A 22,791-nucleotide genomic window follows, 5' to 3' on the forward strand; every position below is an offset into this window, starting at 1 on the left:
CCTGAGAGTTTTTCTCAGTATAGAGGAATATAAAAAAGAAAATATAAAACACAAGCTTAAAGTAAACAGACATGATTGACCTTTCCATTAACAATATTTCAGTAATAATCATGAATTGGGGCTGTGTGTGTGTGTGTGTGTGTGTGTGTGTGTGTGTGTGTGTGTGTGTGTGTGTACAGCTGTGGAGAGATGGAGAGCAGTCGTGTGTCACAGTAAGATGGCTGAGGGTTACAGGCAAAGTGACAGAGGGATTATGAGAGTGTGCATGTAACAAGGTGTTTCAGGGTGAGACTGAGAGAAAGAGAAAATCTCTGCTCCTTATACAGTAAAGCCTGCTATCAATCACACACACACACACACACACACACACACACACTCTGAAGAGGACTGAAAGCTGCTCCAGTTTCATCATCAATGAAACAAAATGATCCAATCAAATCTTCAGCATAGTAACCTTTGTCATCTTTCTTCACTTTATATTTGCTTCTCTCTTTTGAGTCCGTCTCTCCTGATTGCTCCTTTTTCTCTCATTCTTCCTCCTGCCTTGATTTACACGGCATGTTCATCGACCTAACAGTGTAAGATAAATGTAAGACAGGCAAATCATCCTTTCTTGCTTTTCCTACGTATTGTAAACTAACAGAGTAACAATAATGATGAAAAAAGAAAACTCTTTAAAGCCTCGCTGATCCCATCCCATCATCCATTAATCCACAGAATGTAAATAGCTAATGACGATGAAATGATAGAAAAAGATAAATGAAAATCTTTGAAACCAGGAGAAAACAAGTCTACATGTGGGAGCTTCTGAGCTCTCGTGTCTCGTAGGTTCGTCTGGATTGTTGGCGGGGACGGTCTGCTGCTGTGGTGCCCCCCCTTCTGTTTGTAGCTGGCGTTCTATGAGGCTTTGTCCGGGCAGTAGAAACGAGACGATCGGGTACCAATACCCCCTGAGGTCCCTGACGCTCAGCCACCACCATCCTCATTCATGCACGGCCTGCTCCGACCTCCACCTCAGAAGAAAGCCTTCCTGCACATCATCACATCTCCCACTGTCCCATTTTTCTTTGTAACATAACAAAGGTCTTTTACCTGCTTTTTGTAGAGCGTCTCAAGACAACGTTTGTTTTGAATTGGCGTCACGCTAATGAATTATTGATTCAGAAGTTATCCTTTTTTTTTACTTAAAATATAATAGATGTACATCCATTTAAAACATAAAAAAAAACCTGTGGAAAAAAAAGAAGAGGTTAAAATAAAAAAAGATGGAGATGGTGAAAAATTAAAGAAGAGGAGAAGAGACAGGCATGGAGCGCGAGGGACTGATTCTGGACTGATTTCATGAGTCACCTCTCCTCAGACGAGAGGCCACAGAGACAGGTGGCTGTGTGTGTGTGTGTGTGTGTGTGTGTGTGTAATAGCATACAAAGATACTGGCATGATCTTTTGATGATCAAAAGTGTCAATCTGAGAAGGAAAACACTGAGGAAAGGATAAAGGTCACAAACACACCACGCATACATATTTGTCTTTTTGAGTTTGGGGACACCAGATGAATAGTTGCAGGTTGCAGACGTTCATAATTAGCTTTCAACAGCTCAGTAATTACAGGCTAATGATGTTTATTGTAATGTGGAGGGAATAATGGAAAATAGAAAATATTTGAATATTTGATCTGACAGATATGTAATTACAAAATACAGATTTTGAATTATACATATATTTTAAATATTGATTTCCTAACAGTTCCATGTTAGCTGTATTTTGTAGCTGATCTTACAGTGAGTGAATTTTAATGATAAAATGTGTCAAAAGTTAAAGCGTTCCTTCAAATTAAAATAATACTTTTACCTCACCTCCGCAAACTTTCTGTTTATCAAACAAAGGGATAATATAAAGTGAAATGGTTGTTATCATAGATTACAGACATGTAGATAACTTTAATCTGATTGGCTAATCACACACAGAAACAGTCAGCTAGTCCTTGATAGTTTAGCACTGTTAAACGCAGTTAAATGTAAATTCGGCCACCTTGACAGCAGCTTTCAGTAGCAGCTCCCGCCTCCTTATGCAGCGGTCTTTGACATAACATCTGGTGTTTCCACGGCAACGATAAACATGTGGGATCTGTCATGGCGGCTCAATCATGACCTGGTCATTTTTGTATTTATTTATCGTACCTCAGATCCATGTCCTTTTCATGGTATGCTATGAGGGCATAGCAGACTGTTGCTGTTCTTGGTTTTCTAATCAGAATCATGTATTTAAAACAGCAAAGCAAAATGATAAAGTCAAGGGAAGTTTGCTTTGAAGCAAAATAAAACTTATATAACTTTAAAAGCCATTTATCCCCGGAGAGCGCCAGGCAAGTCTGCCTGTAAAAAAAAAAAAGACTCGAGACTCATCGGCCACCAAACTCCACCAGAGTGGATGATGTTAATGAGCAGCGGCGGCAAACCCTGAAATGTTTTCAGTTTAATGTGCAGAGCCTCTAAAACGCAACTGGCTGAAGTCCTAGCACTCGTAATGATACTTCTGATAGAGGCTGCCATTGTTCACGCTCATTATAACAACACACACAGTACATCTGACAGTGATTTACTGATGTGAAGCACTTCAGTCATTGTGGGTGAGAGCAGCTTATACTGTAGCTGAGAAGACTGCTGTTGTGCTGCAGGCCTCTGTGATTGGTTCAGTGTCATTACACACACACACACACACACACACACACACACACACAAACACACAGCTATACTCGCACAGAAAAAGCCAAAACAGGATAATTGACGGAGCATCACTGAATCGATGTCGGGCCTTTGTTTCAGTTTATATCTTGCTGTGACAAGAGGCCTCCCATCACTCTTTTCAATGTTCACTGTTCAAGCAAGCTGTTGTTGCAGCCAAACCCATTTGAAGGTAAAACTTGTTACCACGCCCTTCTTCATTTTGCCTTGATTTTTATTGAATTTGTGTCTCTTAAGAAATATATGATTTTAAAAAGACTGACCCCAAAATAGGAGACTAAGAAATGGACTTTATAATATGAGAATATTGACATATTCAAGGTATTAATGCAGTGGAGAATAACAAACTGGCGGACAGAAAACATTATGAAGCAGTTTATCAGTACGTATTGCAGAGATTGCATCGGTCACAGAAGATAAACATGAGCTGCTCTTATTTGGTCACTGTGAATCTCTCTGAATGTCTCCTGCTTAAGGTAAAAAAACTCAGATAGAAAGACTTATACACTGTGAAAGTCAAACTCCTGCATTCTCCAACCTTTCAGTCAACATAAAAACCCTTCTAATTATGCTAATTTCCTCATAACTTTTAGCCTTTATATAATCAAAACGGATGAGTTATAAAACAAAATCTACTCGGCTACAGTCTTTTTATTTTTAATTTTTTCCATAGGGATTTGTTGACTTTTACAGCCAGCCTCAAGTGAAAAGTCGATAACTGCAGATTTTTTTGCACTTCTACGTTGACTTCATTTTTATGACTGGAGGTTGCCGCATGAACTGACAACGGCCTCAAGCAAAGGCGTTTGAAAGACACAATACACAGAATAAATTTAGAGTCCAGTTTTAAGGACTTAAAGCAGAGACATGCTGGACTGGGCAGAGAGTGATGAGCATAAACAGTCACTGACGACTGATTGATTTACATGGTCAAATAAACATATCAAAAGGAATGCATGTTAAAAAGGAAAGAGGAAGACAGGACTTCTAGAGGAGAAGGGCACTGACTGCATTACTTTGTTATGATGGGGCTTTGCAAAGTTTAGTCATTATGGCTCTTTTATGCCGATACAGGAGCTCATTGGTTCCATCCCGTTGGACTTAACGACAGGCCATCAAATCTAAGTTATGAAAGCATAATCAAAGGATGGCTGATTTTTGTATGGGACACATGACCTGAACCAGAAATACTTAAGAAAATAATTTGAAATTGTCTGGTCTGGTTTTAAAGGCTCATCATTTTAGAGACATCAAGATGAAATAAAATCAAGAATCCATGTCAGGAACATCACATTTCTTATGCTCCAGTATTTCCTCAAAGCTTCCTTCATGTAGCAAAAAAAATCCAGTTTTGTTAAAAAAAAAAAAAGCAGACTCTGCGACTTCATAATTCCACCATTGTATCTTAAATATGATTATTTATACTTGGATTGGACCACTTACAAGCCACTGACCACTTGCAAACAAAAATTGACAATTTTGATTATGTTTCAAACACTTGCAGTTCACAGAGCATCAACAGGTTTCTGGTGAATATTTTCCATTTTTCTTTGTTTTTTTTTATTATCTTTGAACCATCAGCTACTATCTGACAATGGTTCAGATAACCTTTGGAAATGTCAGCCAACTTTTCACGGCTTCTGTTGAAGTGATAAAGAGTTTCTGTTTCTGTGTGTTAATGTTGTTTACAGTCGGACGAGCATCTTGCTCTCCTGTGTCAGGCCCTTTTCACCTTTTTCAGATATCTGATTATGTAAATTACACAGTTTTATTTGATAGCTAAACCTTTATTTACATGACATTTCAAGGGAAGTTTTATAGCGATAATTTATTCCCAGGCCGTGAATTGCATTGTATTAATCCAAAGAAAAAACATCTTTATTATTGGTAATTGCTGTAAATGGGAAAACAACTTTTCTTTTGATGGTAAAAACGTATTTCAACGGCGGCAGTTGGAATCAAACTCTGTGTCACGATCGTGCAGGCAGGAAACAGGAGAGGAGGACCCAAATGCAGAGTAACTAAAGATTTATTTAACAAAAAGCAAAACAAAAACTTACTTAGAAAAACCAAAATCCAAAAAAACCACGACGGAGAAAACACAGGGAGCAGGGAGATGAAAGACATTCCAGGACGACAGACCACGAGGCAATGACAATACACCAACAAGAAACTGAGGCAGACACAGAGACTAAATAGACATGGGGTAATCAGACACAGGTGATACTAACGAGACAGGTGAGGAACATCAGGGTAATCACAAAGGCGGGAAACACAAGGAACAAAGGACCAAAACCAGATATACAAAATAAAACAGGAAACACTAAAGACTAGACTTAAAACACAAGACAGGAAATAAACTAACAGGCAACATAGAAGAACACAAGGATACAGGAAAACACACTAGGGACTAAAGTAAACCACACTAAGAACATACATACACAGAACACGAGGGAAACAATGAACTAAAACAAGATCAAATACAGAACAAAAACCAAACCACGACACTCTGACCTTAACTGTAAAGTCAAAAGTATTGATAAAGCTTTGGATTTACTTTAAAAGATACAGATTGTTTTTAAAGCTCAATTAAATAAAACTATATTTTCATTAGAAGACTGCTGATGGCGTCACAAGTTGCTCTACAGAAGACAGAGTTTGGGCCCTTTTGCATGAAACCTATATGCACATCAGTCCATTATCTACACTGCTTCAGGTTTGCGGGGGGTGGAGCTGATCCCAGCTGTCTGTTGGTTAGAGGCGTGTTACAACATAGACTAGTCGCTAGCTAATCACAGGGCTGACTAACATTCACACCTATGGGTGTCAGTAATTAACCTGACCAGCATGTCTTCAGACTGTGGGAGGATACCATATTACTTGAAGGGATCTCACACATTATGCCAGACAGCACAAACAGCACAAACCCCCTACATGTAAAACAGGAAATACCACAACAGGCCACTTTTAAATACTTTGCAAAAACCTATTACAGACCTACTGCTGTATGTATGTCCATCTATCTGTCTGTCTGTGTGTCTGTATTTCATAGAAGTACGGGGAGGGATCAGACGAGTACATCGTCCTCTACGGGAGCTTCACAACAGTAGTTTACTATCAGTGGTGTAGTCCTTCCTAAAACAGAGACTACACTTTAACATTTTAACCCCAATTGTGTGTTTAAGTTTCCCTTAGCAGAGTGAAAAAAGCCTGTGATGTAAACAGTGGCATGTAAAACTCCTCAGCGCGTACTAGCCAATAGAAACATTAGGCAGGGTCGTGCTGTACGTTCACCATCCTGATTAAAAAAACAACAACATGGCAGCATATTGTCAATCAATCAATGGTGTTTTATTAGAGGGGATGTAGAAGTGTGTACACCCATGGAGGCTGTTACTCCTGCACACACCACTGCCCATTATTAACACTCATCTGCAAGTATTTTGAATGTACTTCAAACACGAACTCCTCGCCTTCTTTCTCTTTTGGGGGAATATGTGGAGTTCTGTTCTTTCCACCTGTGACTGAAAATAGAATTAAGAGTAAAGACGTTTTAATCTTTCAAGCAACTCGTTGAATATTTATGGCAAAGCTTCCGATGTCCACCTGTGACTGTGACGATGAATTATTCATGTTAGAATTCATGAATAGCACACCTCAAACAAAGAACTCCTCTCATGATAAGTTACACGAACATATGAACCGGTGTCATCATCACGTCTTTGACTTTTTTTCAATGCGTTGTTTCTCTTCCTTGTTTTTTCTTTTTTCTGTTTCTTTAATGTTTAATAGTCTTTCTGCTTCAGCTACTTAGCTAAACCAACATTGCGGTAATGATAAGCCTCACCCTGCCTCCTCCTCTGCCAGCTTTGTGTGTGTGTTAGTGTGTGTGTGTGTGTTTGTGTGTGTGTGTGTGTGTGTGTTTGTATTAATGATCCCCTTGTTAAAGTTTAATGTCTCTGTTCCACTGTTGTCAGGGAGATTTACCACTGAGCCCTATGGGAAATGTTTGCCCCGCTGCTTTGAGTCTCATGGCAAACACAAACTCCTACACACACACACACACACACACACACACACACACACACACACACACACACACACACACACACACACACACACACACACAGGGTAGAGGGCTGTAACATGTCTGTTTTGCACTATGCATGTCCAGAATGCATACATGGCCGTGTGTCTCGTCATCTCTTGTGTTTCACGTTCGTTAGCTGCTCAGTGAAGACGATCAGTGATGTTGCTCTCTGGAGGGGAAATGTGTGTCTTTGTGGATGTTGGTCTGTTCTTCACACATGGTTAACTTCAGCACTACATCAAGCTCACTGCTGCCTCTTCATTCCCATGTGTGTCTTCTGGAAGCAGACCATCCACACACACAGAGGCCGGCTTTCTCTCTTAAACTGAGCGATATGAAAACAGCTTCTTTCTTCTACATTTTGAGCTTTATGGGACTTTTTTTCTGAACTTGCATCGGGTGCCTGGCAGGACACTGAACTCCAACTGCTCCCAGTGGCATTAACATTGATGTGTAAAGGTGTACAAATGGGACCAGTTAATACTGATGGGCACTTAAGCCGCCTCTGGCATCAGTTTGTGAAAGTGTGTGATTCGGTGAATGTGACATGCATTGTAATGAAGTGTGTCAGAAAACTAGAAAAGCCTCATTTAAGTTTAGTGCAGTCCATTTATGATAAACTAAATGTGGTGGAAGTTTTTGATTGATGTCTTTATTTGCTGATCTTTGGGTTTGACTTCTGTCATTCCTGCCACTAGAACAGTTTCTTCCCCTCCAGCTATCATTAGATGCATTTACGTTCACTTCATTGGATGCATACAATGGGACATTTTTAGCTGGGAAGATAGACTTGTCTAACTGTCGAATAACTGGACTGTCTGTGCAGCAGGAAGATAAAGAAATTGCTCAAATTGGTGCAACGTAGCCTGAGAAGTCCTGTGCTATTTTCCCCTTTTTCCCAAATGGTTTAAATACTAAAACACAGAATGCACGATGTTCATTGTCTGCCAAGGACACTCCCACGTCGCTTCCTTTATCAAACAGCCTTGACCAGTGCTTCTGGTGGGCGATTAAAAACATAAAGCAGTTTTCCTTGTGTTGACTTGTCAGAGGACGTACTGTAAAAGTACAACCTTTGTTTGTTAAAATTGCTCCGTTAACTGCAGGATGATGACGACACGTCCGTTTGATCGGTGCACTATTACTCCACCCTGCACTGGCTTCATGTTCTTCTGCACACCTTATCTCCTCTCTTCTGGCTCACAGAAATAGCCCTGAATGTCTGACACCAACATCACATTATTAAAATCCTTTTCCTCTAAATCCACAGTAACACTGCTTTCTGCCATTTGAGTGTTGTCTCGCTCAGAGAAAACGTGGAAGTACAGAACTGAAGAACTCCGCTGACTTTTGCTGCTACGTGAAAAGAGAGCTGAGGGGAGTGAAATGTCATTTACATCATACCTATAAGAGTGATACAGTTGGTTGCACATTTCCCCTTTAAATTGTGAAACATGATTTAAAAACAAAAACAAAAAACAAGCTAAACATTGGTCAAAGTCACTCCCAAAGCTTGCACGAGCTCAGGCAGCAGGATGCTCTCCAGTCATTGATGTCTTCCTGTCTAGCCAACATCCGCTATTTTCTTATTTCTATGACTATCCATCTATGTCGGGGAAAATAACCACGAAGATTGCAGTGATGCACCAATTAACCCGCTGAAGTCTGTTAAATAAGTTTTTCACAAGCCGGAGAAGAGAGACTGGGCTGTATACACAGCAGGAGGGCAGCAGACGAGTGCAAATATTCATCTGAAAACAAGATCCTGCAATAACTTTCAAGAAACCGAAAGTGTCTCAAAGTGGATTCGGTTGTTTTCTGTTTGTCCTTTTAGACTGAAGAATGTCTTTTCTTTGGTTTGAAGAGTCTGTAGTTTCTCCTTCAGTTGTACTCTTGACACTCTGTTATTATGCCTGCGGACATTAACTTCTCTGAGTGGGCTGAGCAACCTTTCTTTGCCCACTTGATGGCAGAGATAACGGCTTGAGACAGAGGAGCTCATTCAAAAAAATGAATACTTACACACATACAGTATGAAACAAGTCTGATCCTCTGAGTGACACAAGCTGAAGGAAGCATTGGTCAGAAGGTCAGAACAATAAATCCAGAGAGAGATTGACTTCACTCTCTTCATCAGGGAGTCATTACTTCACAATGTATATACATAGAGTACATCTGACTTTTTTTTTTGCTAAATTAATATTCAGAAGAGGACATATTATACCTTTATGGCTGGAAACGATCATAATAGGTCCTTAAATCAACTTCTAATTGGCTGAACTTTTTTTTAGCAGCTGTTGGAAATATCTGTCATTTGGCAACACACCAGATGTAGGTGGCAATTCAGAGAATTTAAACCAGGCTGCGAGTAGAGCGTGTGAGCTACGACAGGATAAAAAGCAGCATAAAGCTGCGAGGAGCTGCAGAGTTTATGAGTGACACCTCGCATTACACTCGGTAATGAGATCAGTGCAGCTTTAACAAATGACAACTGAGGACACTTGATCCATGTCTGCCTGGAGGTGTTTATACTGTAATCTCATATCCAGCGGCACAGCAAAACAAGCAATGCTGGAAGGAAAGGAAAAAGACATCAAGCTGTTAGAAATGGAAATAGAGCTTGATTGAAGCTGGGAATAAACACTTTGCATTATGGGTAAGCATGCTCTGATCAGAGAACAGATTACACCTCGTACGTTTTTATTTCCCAGTACAGTCGTCGTAATAGATGCTTACTCCTGTGATCTCCTTTGTAGAGCATAACGACTTCATGTCATAGCGCCACACAAGCTCACATGTGTGCTGACACGCACAGGCTCTAACAAAGAAAGGCAAGACACACAGAGTGTACCTCGCATTACAGCACCACAGCAGCAGGTCACTCGCAGCCATCCTGCATACTTGCCCTCAATAACGGAGTCTGCCACCAGCATGAATAATGGACGATAATGTTGTCTCCTCACCCTTCTATGAATAATACATTTAAACTATATATCCAATTCTGCCTCTCTTTCTCTGTTCATTTCTTAGAGATGCCCAAGACGGAGGCCGGGGGAGACCTATGTAAATGAAAAAGGCTAGAAATACCGGAGGAAGAGGAGGCTCGGCGATGTGAGGAGATCCATGACACAGGAGGGAAGGACTTGAGGCTGGACAGAAACGAGAAGTGTAACAAGGAGGGGAAGTAACGTCCTGGAAAGACTCCTGTAAGGACTGAAAGTGAAAGAGAGAACACAGGCAGGACAAAGGAGCATTTGAAAGGTAGGAAGGGACAAAGAGGGGGAGAAGAAACATCTGGATGGTCTCCACAGGGACGGCCAACCGGTTACCGCCCCTCCGAAGATGGCCTCCAACTTCAATGACATCGTCAAGCAGGGCTACGTACGCATGCGCAGCCGCAAGCTGGGGGTGAGTGTGTGTTTGCACGAGTCTGTGAAAATCCACCGTGACTAAAATCATGATTTCCAAAAGCAGCTTTGAGTTGCATTCAGCCTTAAGTTAAGTAAAGATATGTCCGAAGTGGTTTGATTTTCTAGATGGTTGCGAGGCCTATCATTTCTGTTAATGTTATACTTGGTGTATTCTTAACAGTGCTCACAGCGATCTCCATTGACATCCATCACATTCGACAGCCATTCAGTGTTATCTCAGCCCTAAAGTACACATCCGTTTCCAGTGATCCACTATCATGACAATGCATAAATCATGAGTTATTATGAGTTACACCACATTTTAAAGTCTATGGATGTGTAACCTTATTAAACAGATCACTGCAGGTGACAGCAGGAGAAAGTTGTTTTCATTTCCTGTTTGAAATTGATTTAAAATAAAAAGCAAAAAAAGAAGAGCATGAATCACGGATGTGAGGCATTCAGAGAAACGTAGAGTAAAAAAAATGAAAGTCTAAAGTTTGTAGCACTGCACACATTCCTGCAGTTAAGATTTTCAAACAGAAAAAAAGTTTATGACAGACTTCCTCTCTGCTGTTACACAAACAGGAACGACACGGCAGCGCTCCTGCTGCTCGATCAAATACATTTTTACATTTGTTGATAAATTTGAAATCAGTTTTTAATGAGACGGAGCGCCGAATGACGGCGAGCTTCTGTTTCTATTCATGCTCTCCACATGGGCGCGAGCTCCAACGTTGCTTCTGTTTACAGACACACACAGAAACATATCCACAAGCACATGCACGCACATGCTCTGGTGCACCGGAGCGTCAGATTTATAATAATTCTTAAACATAACTACGAGGACAAAAAGCTCAATCACACATTTCCTCTCTGTCGTTACTCTGCTGATCTGGTGCCTTCAGTCAATCATGGCTTTTTACCTTCAGGACCAACTGTTTAAAATACATTTCTCGGAAAAAGAAAGATTTAAACAACAAACCTTTTGCTTTTGAAAAAACTTATTTTGATCTTAAAGAACGATACTCTGCTTAGAGAGAAGACGGGGACCTGTGCTGTCGTCAGTAAGTGACTCTGCTGTCTATCCCACAATCAGTCTTCTACAAATAAGACCTTTAACCTTTTAAGAAGTGGATACCGTTGTGTAATTGTTCAAGTTGCTTCAGTATTATTTATTGCAGGAATGCTGCTAAAGGTCCCCAGCATGCATATTTTGTTTGACTAGTTGTTTAACACAATGAAAATCTGCTCCATCCGCTGTGTGAGAGCTTCTGCCTGTGGCTCGAGCTGCATCGACTGCGCTGGGGAATGCTAATTTGCGTGAGCGTGAGTCATATTCAGATTGCGTAGGCAGTGGATTTCAACTTTGCATGAGTCATAATAATAAACGCAAATCAATTTGAGCCAGGTTCTGTTCACCAGCTCACTTCAAATAATGCTCTGCTCTGCGCTATCGCTGCTCACACAGCCGAGTGAGCGGCGCCGTGCAGCTCTCTGAAGGAGGCTGATGAAATCCCACTTCAGCATGAGCTCAGTGCTAAGGATACTTTCGAAAATAAAGTTTCCTGCCTTGAAGTTTGAGCCCACTTAATGGTTTATATATTGAAACAAGTCGGCCTGTGGGAAATAATGTTCTTGTTCTTTACTGCTTGACCTAATGTGAACTTTCTGTTTATTCTTTGAGTACAAATATTTGTGAGACAAATGGAGAATATGTTTTTTATCTCTGCTTTTACTGGGAGATCCAAAGCCCATGTGGTTTTAGTGTAGGGAGTGTGTGATCTGTATGAATGTGTGTGTGTGTGTGTCTGCATGCGTACATGTGGACCAATAAAGGCTTTATCAAAAGTCAATAGAACATCCTTGAAAACGGCCTTGAGTCTTGAAATAGAAACCATTCAGTCAAAATGTCAACCAATTTAGTCCATACTGAGATACTTCAACAACTGCAGGATTAGGATGAATACTGTTTATGTTGTCCAAATGTTAACTCTTTCTTAAAGCACCATAATAACAATTGTTTTCACAAATGCACTCCAGAAGATTGTGGGAAAATGTCAGTACATCCTGCCCCTGATATCTTCCTCAAGTCTTAAGAAATGGCCCACGCAGCATTAAAAGCAGGGTTGGTCATTTTTCAAACTATGATTTGGAAAGTAGCATTCCCTCACTGCTCCATCTTCACCCACCCTCTCCCCTCTGTGCTCCCACGAAAGCCACGCCCCTCTCTTACATGCACGAGCGCCATTGGTCCAGAAAGGGACCTCAGCTCATGCTTGTGCATGCATGGAGTAGAGAACGAGCAGGGAGACGGAGGTGTGATTGGTTCATAAAAAATCCAACTGAGTGCAAACACTGGTTTTTACATTCATATAACTGTTACAGATGACAGATTTTATTTGTTTCTTTTTTCAGTGAACATGAGTTATTCATTTCTGTCAGGACCTAAAGTTTATAGTTTTGTGTCGAGGGAACGCGTTGCTCTGCAATTCACCGCCAAGGAGACGTTTGTGGAGGTGGTCTGTTCGACGACTAAACCAATCGATTGGTGAATTTAACACACTCGTTAGTCCACTGAGGAACCTGGATGAAGAAATGCATTTTCACTACTTTCGACGGTCAATTGGTTGATTTCTTCGCCGTTTACAGCCTTTTAATATTTCCGTTGTGACCAGAAAGCAACTGCCGGAAATGACTTTATGAGTGGACCAATCACAGTCCTTGCAGTTTGCATCGATGTGACGTGACGCGTAGTCAGGATGTTTTGTAAGTGCGCGTAGGGCCACTGCGTAGGGGTCGATGTCGACTGCGTAAACACTATAAAGCTGTGGCATGCAGAGAAGCATTAGTGAGCTACAGGAGTTTAAGGCGTCGTAAGAACTATTTGACCAATGAGATGCTTTCAACAGATCAGCTGACCATCAGCTGATGAGGCTTGCATGAGACCAGCTGACGCAAACTCTGGCACAAAATTAAAACGTGACTCCGTGACCTGCATGAAGTTACGCGAGGCTCCATTTTTTTGCATGTGTCAAACCACCTGAGCTGCTGGGGATTGGTGGCTTGCTCAAGGGCACCTTAGCAGTGCTCAAGAAGTGGTCTGGCACCTCGACAGCTACCAGACCAAGTGCCATATTTTGGTCCGCATCATAGAAACGAAACTTACCTGTTGTCCGAGTTTTTGTTTTCAACCATCTTATTTCTGCTTGTCAGTTCATCGACGACTTCACTGTTGTATTTTTCTTTAAAGAAATGAACACTTGATGTGACTTTGAGTTTCCAAAGATTCATCTGCTTTTCCCACATTTTTCAATTCAGTTTCTTCTTCAATGCATTTAGGTGAATTTCTTTGTAAATCAAACTACTATAGATTACAACTTCAGACAGAATGAGAGCATGACGGTCATGGATAACATGTTGATTATCCATGCTTGAATTGTTTTTGCTTTATGCAATTCTGGAAAAATGTAACTGAGTTGATATTAACATAAAATTTGAGCTTAAAGGCAAACGAACAGGACCAAATTTGGCTCTTACACTTACTCTCTTTTTGTCCGTCTAAGTCCAAGACTCTCTTTTAGGGTTTTTTTCTGTTTTGTTTTGAGCACTAACTGCTCCAGTTTTCTGTCCTTATGTCTCCCCTCTCTCTCACTCCATGACACTGCCCCTGTCATTTAATTGCTCTGTGTCTCCTCTTTCTCCCTCTGCGGTTTTTCAGCCCAGAGCACTGATTCCTCTCATCTCATTTTTTCCCTTTCTGCCTCATTATCTGTATCCTTTCTCTGCGTTCACCCGATGTCATCTATCTCTCTCTCTCTCTCTCTCTCTCTTTTGCCCTTTTTCATTAAGTCTCTTAATCCATCCTCTCCCTGTGCCTGTTCTGTAAGCATTCTGCCCATATGTCAGGATGTGAAGTTTAAAGCAGCGATAGTCTGGCGTCAGTGAAATGCAGCCAGCAGGCTTTGTTCAATGAACGCTGGTTTAATCGTGAATAAAGTGATGTTTATTTATTCTGAAGACTAATTTAAAAAGGTCAATATTTCGACGGTATTTGTTTTAGTAATTCCTTATTGTTCCCCAGGGATTTACTTTTCAATTAAACTTTTATACAGTTGATCTCATTGATACAGGGCTTCATCTCACACAGGGAGGTTCATCTGAGAGAACGGATCATGTGCCAAAGTTTTGCCAACATCGACTGAAAGCAAGATAAGGCCACAACAAGCCCCCAAGCATAGAACTGACCCATTATCACCTGCGTAGAGATTTTACATGCTCGTTTTTTATGAACTACTGAGGGAATTATCTTACCTGTTGGCTGTGGATCAGCAGTAGAGTCGGTCGTCTCTCAACCAGAAGGTCCCTGCAGCAAGACACTTAACTCCAAGTTTCCTTAAAGGCGGCTTCTCAAGTGTATGAATGTGATTATTTAAAGGGAACAAGTTATGAAAACTCCACGTTGACAGTGTTTTTGAACATTTATTAGGGTAACCTGAGTGTCTGCTGATCCACAAAATGTGAAATAAACCCATCCAGTCCTTCCTTTGTGGTCTGCATAAGTCTTACAACACTCAGAAAAATGCTCTGATTCAAATTTTCTCTTCTTGTGATGTCACAGTGGGATTCTGGTCACCAACGTTGTGTATCTGTTTGGTGCTGGGCAGTAGAGCCCATGGGCCGTTTTCTTAATCCCAGTACTGCCTGATCCTACTGGACGTCTGAGCTGCACCCCAAAACCTGGGTTCAATCCCGCCCGCACACATTCTGACCACTCACTTGAATGTGCAGGTTACAAACACAGAGTTTAAATGAGAAGTTAAGCACCACACATGAGAAATAACATGTTCTACAGTTTTACTATTTGTAAATCAGACGGTCTGGTCCAATTTGCACAGAAATAGCAGACTCACAAAGCATCATGCTGTATTCCAATATATGTGCCATACTTGCATCTGTAACTTTAAACACTGATGTCTCAGATAATGTCAGCGGTGACGAATGTCTCTTGATGGTCTTGGTTTGGCCTTCTTTGGACAGAGATCTTAGTTTGATGAGAGAGATAGAAGCAGGTCCGTCGTTTCATCCCAGACGTGACCGATTTGTGCCCGTTGTATGTCTGAACTTTTCTCATAGTTGTACCTAATAGAGTCAAGTTCTTGTCCATCATTGTCAGTTACAAATTAGAAATGTGTCCAGATGTTTCTTTGATTTGTCTTTGTGTCTGGAACACCAGCTTCTTCATTTGTTAATTGCATCATTTGAAGCGGCAGCTCTCCTGGACCATCCGCTCCCACCCTCAGCAACATCACTCGCTCACTCGCTCTCGTGAGATTTTCACTGAGCCCCGTGGGACCAAATACCATTTCAGCCCTCTTTTGGGCATGCAGGTGGTGTAGATTTATGAGAGACCGCTCCTGCTAAAGGTGAACCAGAGCAGTGAGAGTAAATAAATTGAGTGAACTTAGAACAGAGCAACAATCTCAAGATGCTTTAACGGCTACAAACGGCAAAGTTTAAACTCAAGAACATTGGTCAATCGATCTACCCCTCTCATATGACCCTGAGGAGCATTTTCTAAATTACACCTTCTCCTGATAGCAGACGTTCCCATAAGCTGTTCAAGGCACCAAAACTATTATTATTTTTATGACCTGCAGGGATAACGGCACAAACATATGGGATTTAATTAAAGAACCTGTACACAGTTGTATTTTTGATAAGGACAGTCTCCTTCATCGAGGCGAAGGGAAGTTCAGCATATTTACTGTCTGCAGGTTTACTGTCGGGATTTTAACTATCCTTAATATCAATATAATCATTACTGTGACTTTGAGGGCTCACATGAGAACAAGTTATTAAATAAAATAAAATGTGAGAAGCAATTGACAATATATAAAATAAAATTGTTTTAAAAAATAATCTAATATAAAAAATAATAAACACAAAATTCACAAAAGGATGCATGAAAGAGAATAAATAAATTGAAAAAGAAGATACTCTCTGAGTTCTCCATGGTGGATGGCTGACCACAGTTTGTTGAAGAACAAGGAAGTATGCCGTGCTTATTTTATTAGTCAAACTAATGACGGGCAAAGGTTTTAATCCTCTTGACAAACTGCTCACGCTGCAGTCAGGTTAGATATGCGCTGTGCAGTATATCAGAAAAATTAAACCCCCGTACAGTGTGTGCAGATTCAAGAAATGAGCTAATTAGATCTGTTTTGTGAACCAGGCTGTTAACATTTCTGCTTGAATGAGGTTGTATGTGACTTTCACAGCCCGCCCCAAGCTGACACTTGCCAAACTTCAGCTTCATTTTTCAGCACCACAGGTTTTTTTTTTGCTGAGTCTCAACCACGCCTCATTTTTAGAACAATTCACACCTCGGCGCTGACAGGGGCACAAATTCATGTTCTACTTACACAATGTGGCTGCTGAGTAAGAACATGTTTACTGCATCACGAGGACAGTCGTGCTCTTCTCACTGAACATATGTTAGGGCCCTTGAAATATTGAAACTTTTTTTTTTATAATGGTTGATGCAGTCATGTTGGAATAGTGAATTCCTAATTAGCCTCAGGTCTCACTCTGAGAAACTCTGATACCCCGGAGGGTGAGCATGTAAAGTCGGTGAATTAACAAAGTGAAAAGCCAGGAGAGGCACAGAGGTAGTGCAGAGGGCGGGATTACAAAGCGAGGTAAAGAGAGGGCTATCTGAATTAGTCTCTGCCTCCTCAGGGCACGAAGAACTTACACAGCTGAGGTCCTGCTCAAGGCCGAGCAGATAGACTCCCAGAGTCATGCTTAATTTATCTCAACAGCAACAACAAAGCCAGAGGAAAAAGGCCCAGACATGCAAAGTCTCAGCACACACTGACTCGAACTCACCTCAGCTGCACCCCCACAGCTCGAACATTCACAGGCAACAGTCTATTTTATATCTACTTCTGCATTACCACATTCCCCTGACGATGATCCACTGTATTGATGACTTGAATATTGATCAGCCCCGAGGCTTTCAAACCCCCACCCCCACCTTAATCAACCTCCTACTGATTGAGTGCACAGTCAATGCACTCACAGGGTTAATAATATGCATACTATGAGACGTGTTTGCTACATACGTCAATAGAGAACCAACCAAATGGCGTGTTTTTGAAGGCCAACCCAGAAGTAGTATCGCCATTGGATCTATGGAAAATTCGCCAATGGGATTTTTGCATTGGATTTTGGATCATTGCAGAGAATAAATTCGGTGTCAAACACACATTTCTGATTTGTTGGCGTTTTCGTCAGCTGGATAATCTTTACAGATGAACACCATTTACATGAAGTTTAAAAGCATTAATGTTGTTCTACAAGAGAACTACACCACAGATTAAACAATTGATTTAAACGTCACAAATATTTTTTTTCTCAACTTTCTGCAAGAAGCAGAAAAACACACAATTTTCCATTCTCCAGATGCATCTGCACACTGATGCACCCCAAATTTGAGTTTAGTGGGATAAATACTTTTTAAGTCAGTGTGTATTTGAATAATAGACAGAATTGAAACTAATGCATGTCAGAAGCTAAAGACACATTATGAGAGGCTGCAACCTGAAACATGTATTTACCAACCAAGCACAATGTGCTCCTCTATTTTATGATCCCAACACTTACATCTCAGAGATCATCCTCAGCACACATAAGCAAAAACAGCTTCAATTATTCATGGAGACAATAAAACACCATCCTACAAACCCAGGAGTCCTGTTAGAGTCTCACAGGTTCACAGCTGGAGCCTGAAACTGTCACACAGGAGGGGGGGTCGGGGGGTTTTATACCTGAGGTGAGATGGGATGTAAATAAGCTACGCAGAAGATGCGGATGAAGCAACAGAGCCCACTATATGATGCTATGATGACAATATTTGCCTTTTATATCAATGCGATGTGTAGTCCAGCTGAATCACACACTGTCAGCGTAAGAGTGGAGAACAACATGCTGACAAAAAGAAAACTGCAGCTGTTTCATTACGTGCACAAAGACAGCTGTCACAGTGTACAGTATGTACACTCCCACTCCCATTGGCTTGAGGTGAATTCTCCGGAGCAAACTAACGTAGCTAACGCAGCTATCGGCATCCGGCTTATACTTCCCAAATATGGCCGTGGAAACGCAAACCGGATCAGGCTTAATCAGACCAAAGTGGACTGACCCTTACCGGACCGCTGTGTGGAAACGGGGCTTCTACCGACTACCCTTAATAAAAGTTACATGGTGCACCTTTAAGAAGCTGAACAACAAGCAGAGTTCATTTATTAAAACACACTCTCCATTTATTGAGAGAGCTACAGCGCTGGATGATTCTTTTCAGTATTTCTAACTACGAGGGACAACTGTCACAATGTGATCAACTATATTACACGTATAAAGAGCTCATGTGTTTCATCGCAGGAGGAGTTTTAATTGTTAAAGAAGACTGTCAGCCTTACCTTTCTACTGCTCACAGTGAAGAGAAAACGATGCACGAGTTTGTTCCTCTGTCACATCCCTGTCTTTGTATTTAGTCAAACGTGAAACTATGTAAAAGGCATGGTTATGTAAGCAGCGCTCTGAGGCTAGCAGGTCAGCTTGCACTGTGGAGTCTGAGCCTCCTGATCCGACATTCAGCTTCACCTCTCCTCCCCTCGCTGACTACAGGCGCTCTGACCTTCCTGCTCCTCCACATCATATTACGTCCTCCTCTGCTTCTGCTTCTCCTCGCTCTGGTGCTGCTTCTCTTCAGAAGCCTTGTCGTTGTTATTCAGACAGACGCAGCTGAACGTCATTAATGTGTCTTGAAGTGGAGGAATCTTCTTAAAAAACTTAAAAGTTTCTTGTATCTTTTTTTAGAAGAATGTAAAGATTCAAGCAAAATGTTATCGTAATATTTCAAGTAGACGATGATTAAATGTTTTGATTAAGAGATATTATCAAGAGAAAAGGCTGCTGCTAAAACCAGGTAAAAAATGTTATGATAAAAAATTTTATGTTGTATGAAAACAAAGCAAGAATCTATCTTTATTTCATTTAAATATTTAACCCAAAAAACATCAAAACAAAGTAAAGGACTCGTGTCCTGGCATGAGCAGCAGCTTTACACCTGGAACCCTGACCTTCAGTTATTGTCTGTCATTATAGTGCTGAGTCAGCGCTGCTTTCCATGTCACATGACTGTGTATATGAGTTAGACAACGCATCATCTGAACGTGCACTTCTGCTCCAAACTGGGCGAGAATGAGAGAGACAAACATCCCAGCAAAATGAGTCGCCTCATTCAGCTTCAGTTTAAGGATCGAAAGTAGCTCAAAATACGAAATGATTATTCATCTGTATCAAAAAAATAAAACATAAAGAGTCTGTATTGTATTGATTTTAGAAGTTTATATTGCCCATCACTAAATCGCTGCTGAAGTCTTTCACCAAGTTTTGCAGCTGAGAGCACAGAATCAAAAAACAGCAGAGGGCGTTTTCTCTCTCAGGTTATCAAGTACATTGGTTGTGTGTAGTAAATAAGGCGCTGCCAACACACACACACAAAAAAAAATCAAACCGTTTTAAATTTTGAACTTTTGGATTTACTCTGCCAATTAAAAGTTGAAGAAATTAGAAAAACTTTCTACATTTTCCAAACGACACTCGAAGGCATCTCAATTTGTATTTCATTGATCTACTGAGACACTGACATTTCCAATTGGTCTCTGAAAGCAGCATGATTCAAATGAAAGTTTGTGAAAGGAAAGATGGACTCATGAGATGTGATAAAGTAATGACTTCACAGCAGCCAGCACATCCAAATGTGTTAGGACACAATAAAAACTGGCCTGTAAAGTGGAGGTTCCTGTGTGAACGCTCGCACACTGAGTTGTCAGCATCTCTGTGCTTTGAACCCTCCCTCGCCCACACACACACACACACACACACACACACACACACACACACACACACACACACACACACACACACACACTGCTCCCAGCTTTATTTGTCCTCCTACCTCCTCTCAGCAGTCAGGCTGGAGGCTGCAGAGTTAAACTCACTGTGAAAATAAAGGTTTATACATGAACATACATAAGTCTAAACTTCTATGGAGATAGGCTTCACCTGTCATAATCTAAAAAGGTCACAATAAACACACAATAAGATGGCATTATTCACTTTGTTAGTTTTGTTAAAATGTATTCAGTGTAAGTTTCTACAGTTCTGTGTATTACAACCTGACCTTCGGAAAATGGGTTTTTGACATCACAAACCCATGATGTCAATGATCCAAGCCCATTGTACGTTGTAGCAAGCACAAGCTCCCCTCGGACTTATACTGTAGCATTCCTAATATGGTAAAAGGGGCGGGGCATATCCGAGGACAAAGCCGAACAACTAACCAATTGTGTATATGAACTACAGGTCATCAGTTCCTGTTTCCCAGCTCTTGGTACGATAAAAAAAAAAAAAAGTTTTCAGACGTTTTGTCTCCTCGAATTCGATCATTGCAGATCAGCGTCTTTGGGATTTTTGTGTGTTTCTCACTCTTCTCACTTTCTTCTGCCATCACAATAACTAACTTCACAGCCTCAATTAAGTTCAACAAACAACTTTATAACTTCCTCTTTGTGTCCCCATTAATTTAAAACAGAATAATCTGAGGATCATTTAAGGCTAGGGTTTCTTCTAATTGGCCAGATATTTGGAAAATATATTTATTCCTATTTTCATTCAAGTGATCTGATTTAATAGTAATATTATGACGAAGCTATTTTTGGTAATTCATGTGTGTTAATTTCTTCTGCCGTGGCGACCATCACATCATTTTAGAGTGATTGCACTACCCATAATGCAGCACTCTCCTCATTTTCCTCTGCCCATTGGAGATGCTTCTGTCAACCATGCATTAGCAGTGAGTCAGTGATGCACATTTTGGCCACAGGATGATGGCGGATATTGAAATGACTCTGAATGGGTTTCCCACCTCCACACTGATAAGAGAAGCACCTAGATGATCACTCAAAATCATTATCTTGATAGCTGTTAGCGCTGACCTTGCTTGCTAAGATGAGGAGGCCAAAGTCATCGCCCAAAATAGCTGCCAGACCATCACAGAGCCATTGTTCCTGAACGGAGTCGAACACTGCCCATAGTGTGGAGGCGTTAGGACAGAGCAGCAGAGGTGTCAGTCTAAAGGTTATTGAAGCAGCTATTTGGTACGAAAAGATCAGATCAGACTAAAATCAAGCCTGACATTGGGAAGAGAAGGACACGGATCGATCTGCCGTGCTCAAAGCTGATTGCCTTGCTGGGAAAAGATTTGTCTAATCTGATAACAATAGGTCACCCTTGTTTGTGCAGCTCGCCTTCCTGTCTGGGAATCGAACCCCGGTGTCCTGGAGGATTGACAGGCATGTAGCGCCTCAGGGAGATGCTTTGTTTGCTTTGAAAACTACAATGGAGACGAAGCAGAGGAAGGAGCTGCAAGAGAATCAGCCTGTTGGTCCTTGATGAGACAAAGTTTTCAGTCATGTCAGGGCATGTCTGACAGACACTTTGTCGCTGTAAAGACCATTTTCTCCTTTCCACGTTGTCAATTTACAGCTTAGTCAGGGTGAAAAGATGAGTGTGAGAACCTCTCTTGTGTCATATCCAGAGGCTGTCTTTGGGACGGCACTCGCATGTGCAGGTGATGGAAAATTGTGATGATGTTTATTGGACACTTATGATACATGCTTGAAGGAAGAGTCCTCTTCTCCAACATGTGCTCGCATAAAAAAAACAAAAACATGATCAGCACTGGAAATGTCTTCAACCGTCTCTGCCTTCCTATCCAGAGTCTTTTTAAAAACGACCGATGTTGGGACCTCGGCTCCAGTTATTGACACCTCCGGGTGATGCTGTGTAATATTCACATTACAATAACCTGATGCTCTCATTGTGAATCCTGCTCAAATCTGTACAGATGTTTTGTGAAACCCTGTTTGTGCAAAATGGTGCCCAACGAGTGGCCCATCCTCCCTGTAAATTTTTTATATATATCTTATGAATAATGAAATCTTATAAAGGCGATAGTTTCAAACCATGACCCTCGGTGTCAGGATGAAGTAGCTCGTGAAACATCAGATGTGTCAGATTTAGTGGTCTGTAGCTGTTAATGTGCCAGATATATATTTCATCACTGCGTTGCCTCTTCCATTTTATCATAAATATATTTGGTCATTATTTTTATTTCAAGCAGGAACTCATACAGGAAGTAAGAAAACATTCTGCAAATATTAGTTTCTGTGACTGGAACTAAATCTTACATACTGCATGGTCCCTTAAAGCTCCGGGAAAATCTTAAAGAAGGCTCGTTAGTGGACCTGAAGATGTTTGTGTCAAGTCACTGTTCATAGTAAATATGAAGATTACATTAGTTACATGCTGGTGCTTTAAAACTGAAGCTAATCCATGCTTATTCCCAATTAGTCAACACTGTCCGACAATTCACTAACAATGTTTAAGAAATGATATTTGACTTCAGAAATGGGAT

At 41.0% G+C, this 22,791-nt stretch overlaps 1 protein-coding gene across 1 annotated transcript in view; it reads left to right on the plus strand.

The window, feature by feature from the left end:
- Positions 1-9,919: 9,919 nt before the first annotated feature.
- The window catches only part of dok4 (docking protein 4), a 31,374-nt gene continuing 18,502 nt past the window's right edge, over positions 9,920-22,791 (plus strand). The window contains exon 1 of the mRNA XM_079339490.1: positions 9,920-10,242. Within this exon, the coding sequence (XP_079195616.1) occupies positions 10,177-10,242 (66 nt within the window). The 5' untranslated portion in view covers positions 9,920-10,176. The remainder of the gene's footprint in view (positions 10,243-22,791) is intronic.

This window comes from Symphodus melops (genome assembly GCF_947650265.1).
Source record: "Symphodus melops genome assembly, chromosome: 3".
In the NCBI taxonomy this organism is placed as follows: Eukaryota; Metazoa; Chordata; class Actinopteri; order Labriformes; family Labridae; genus Symphodus; species Symphodus melops.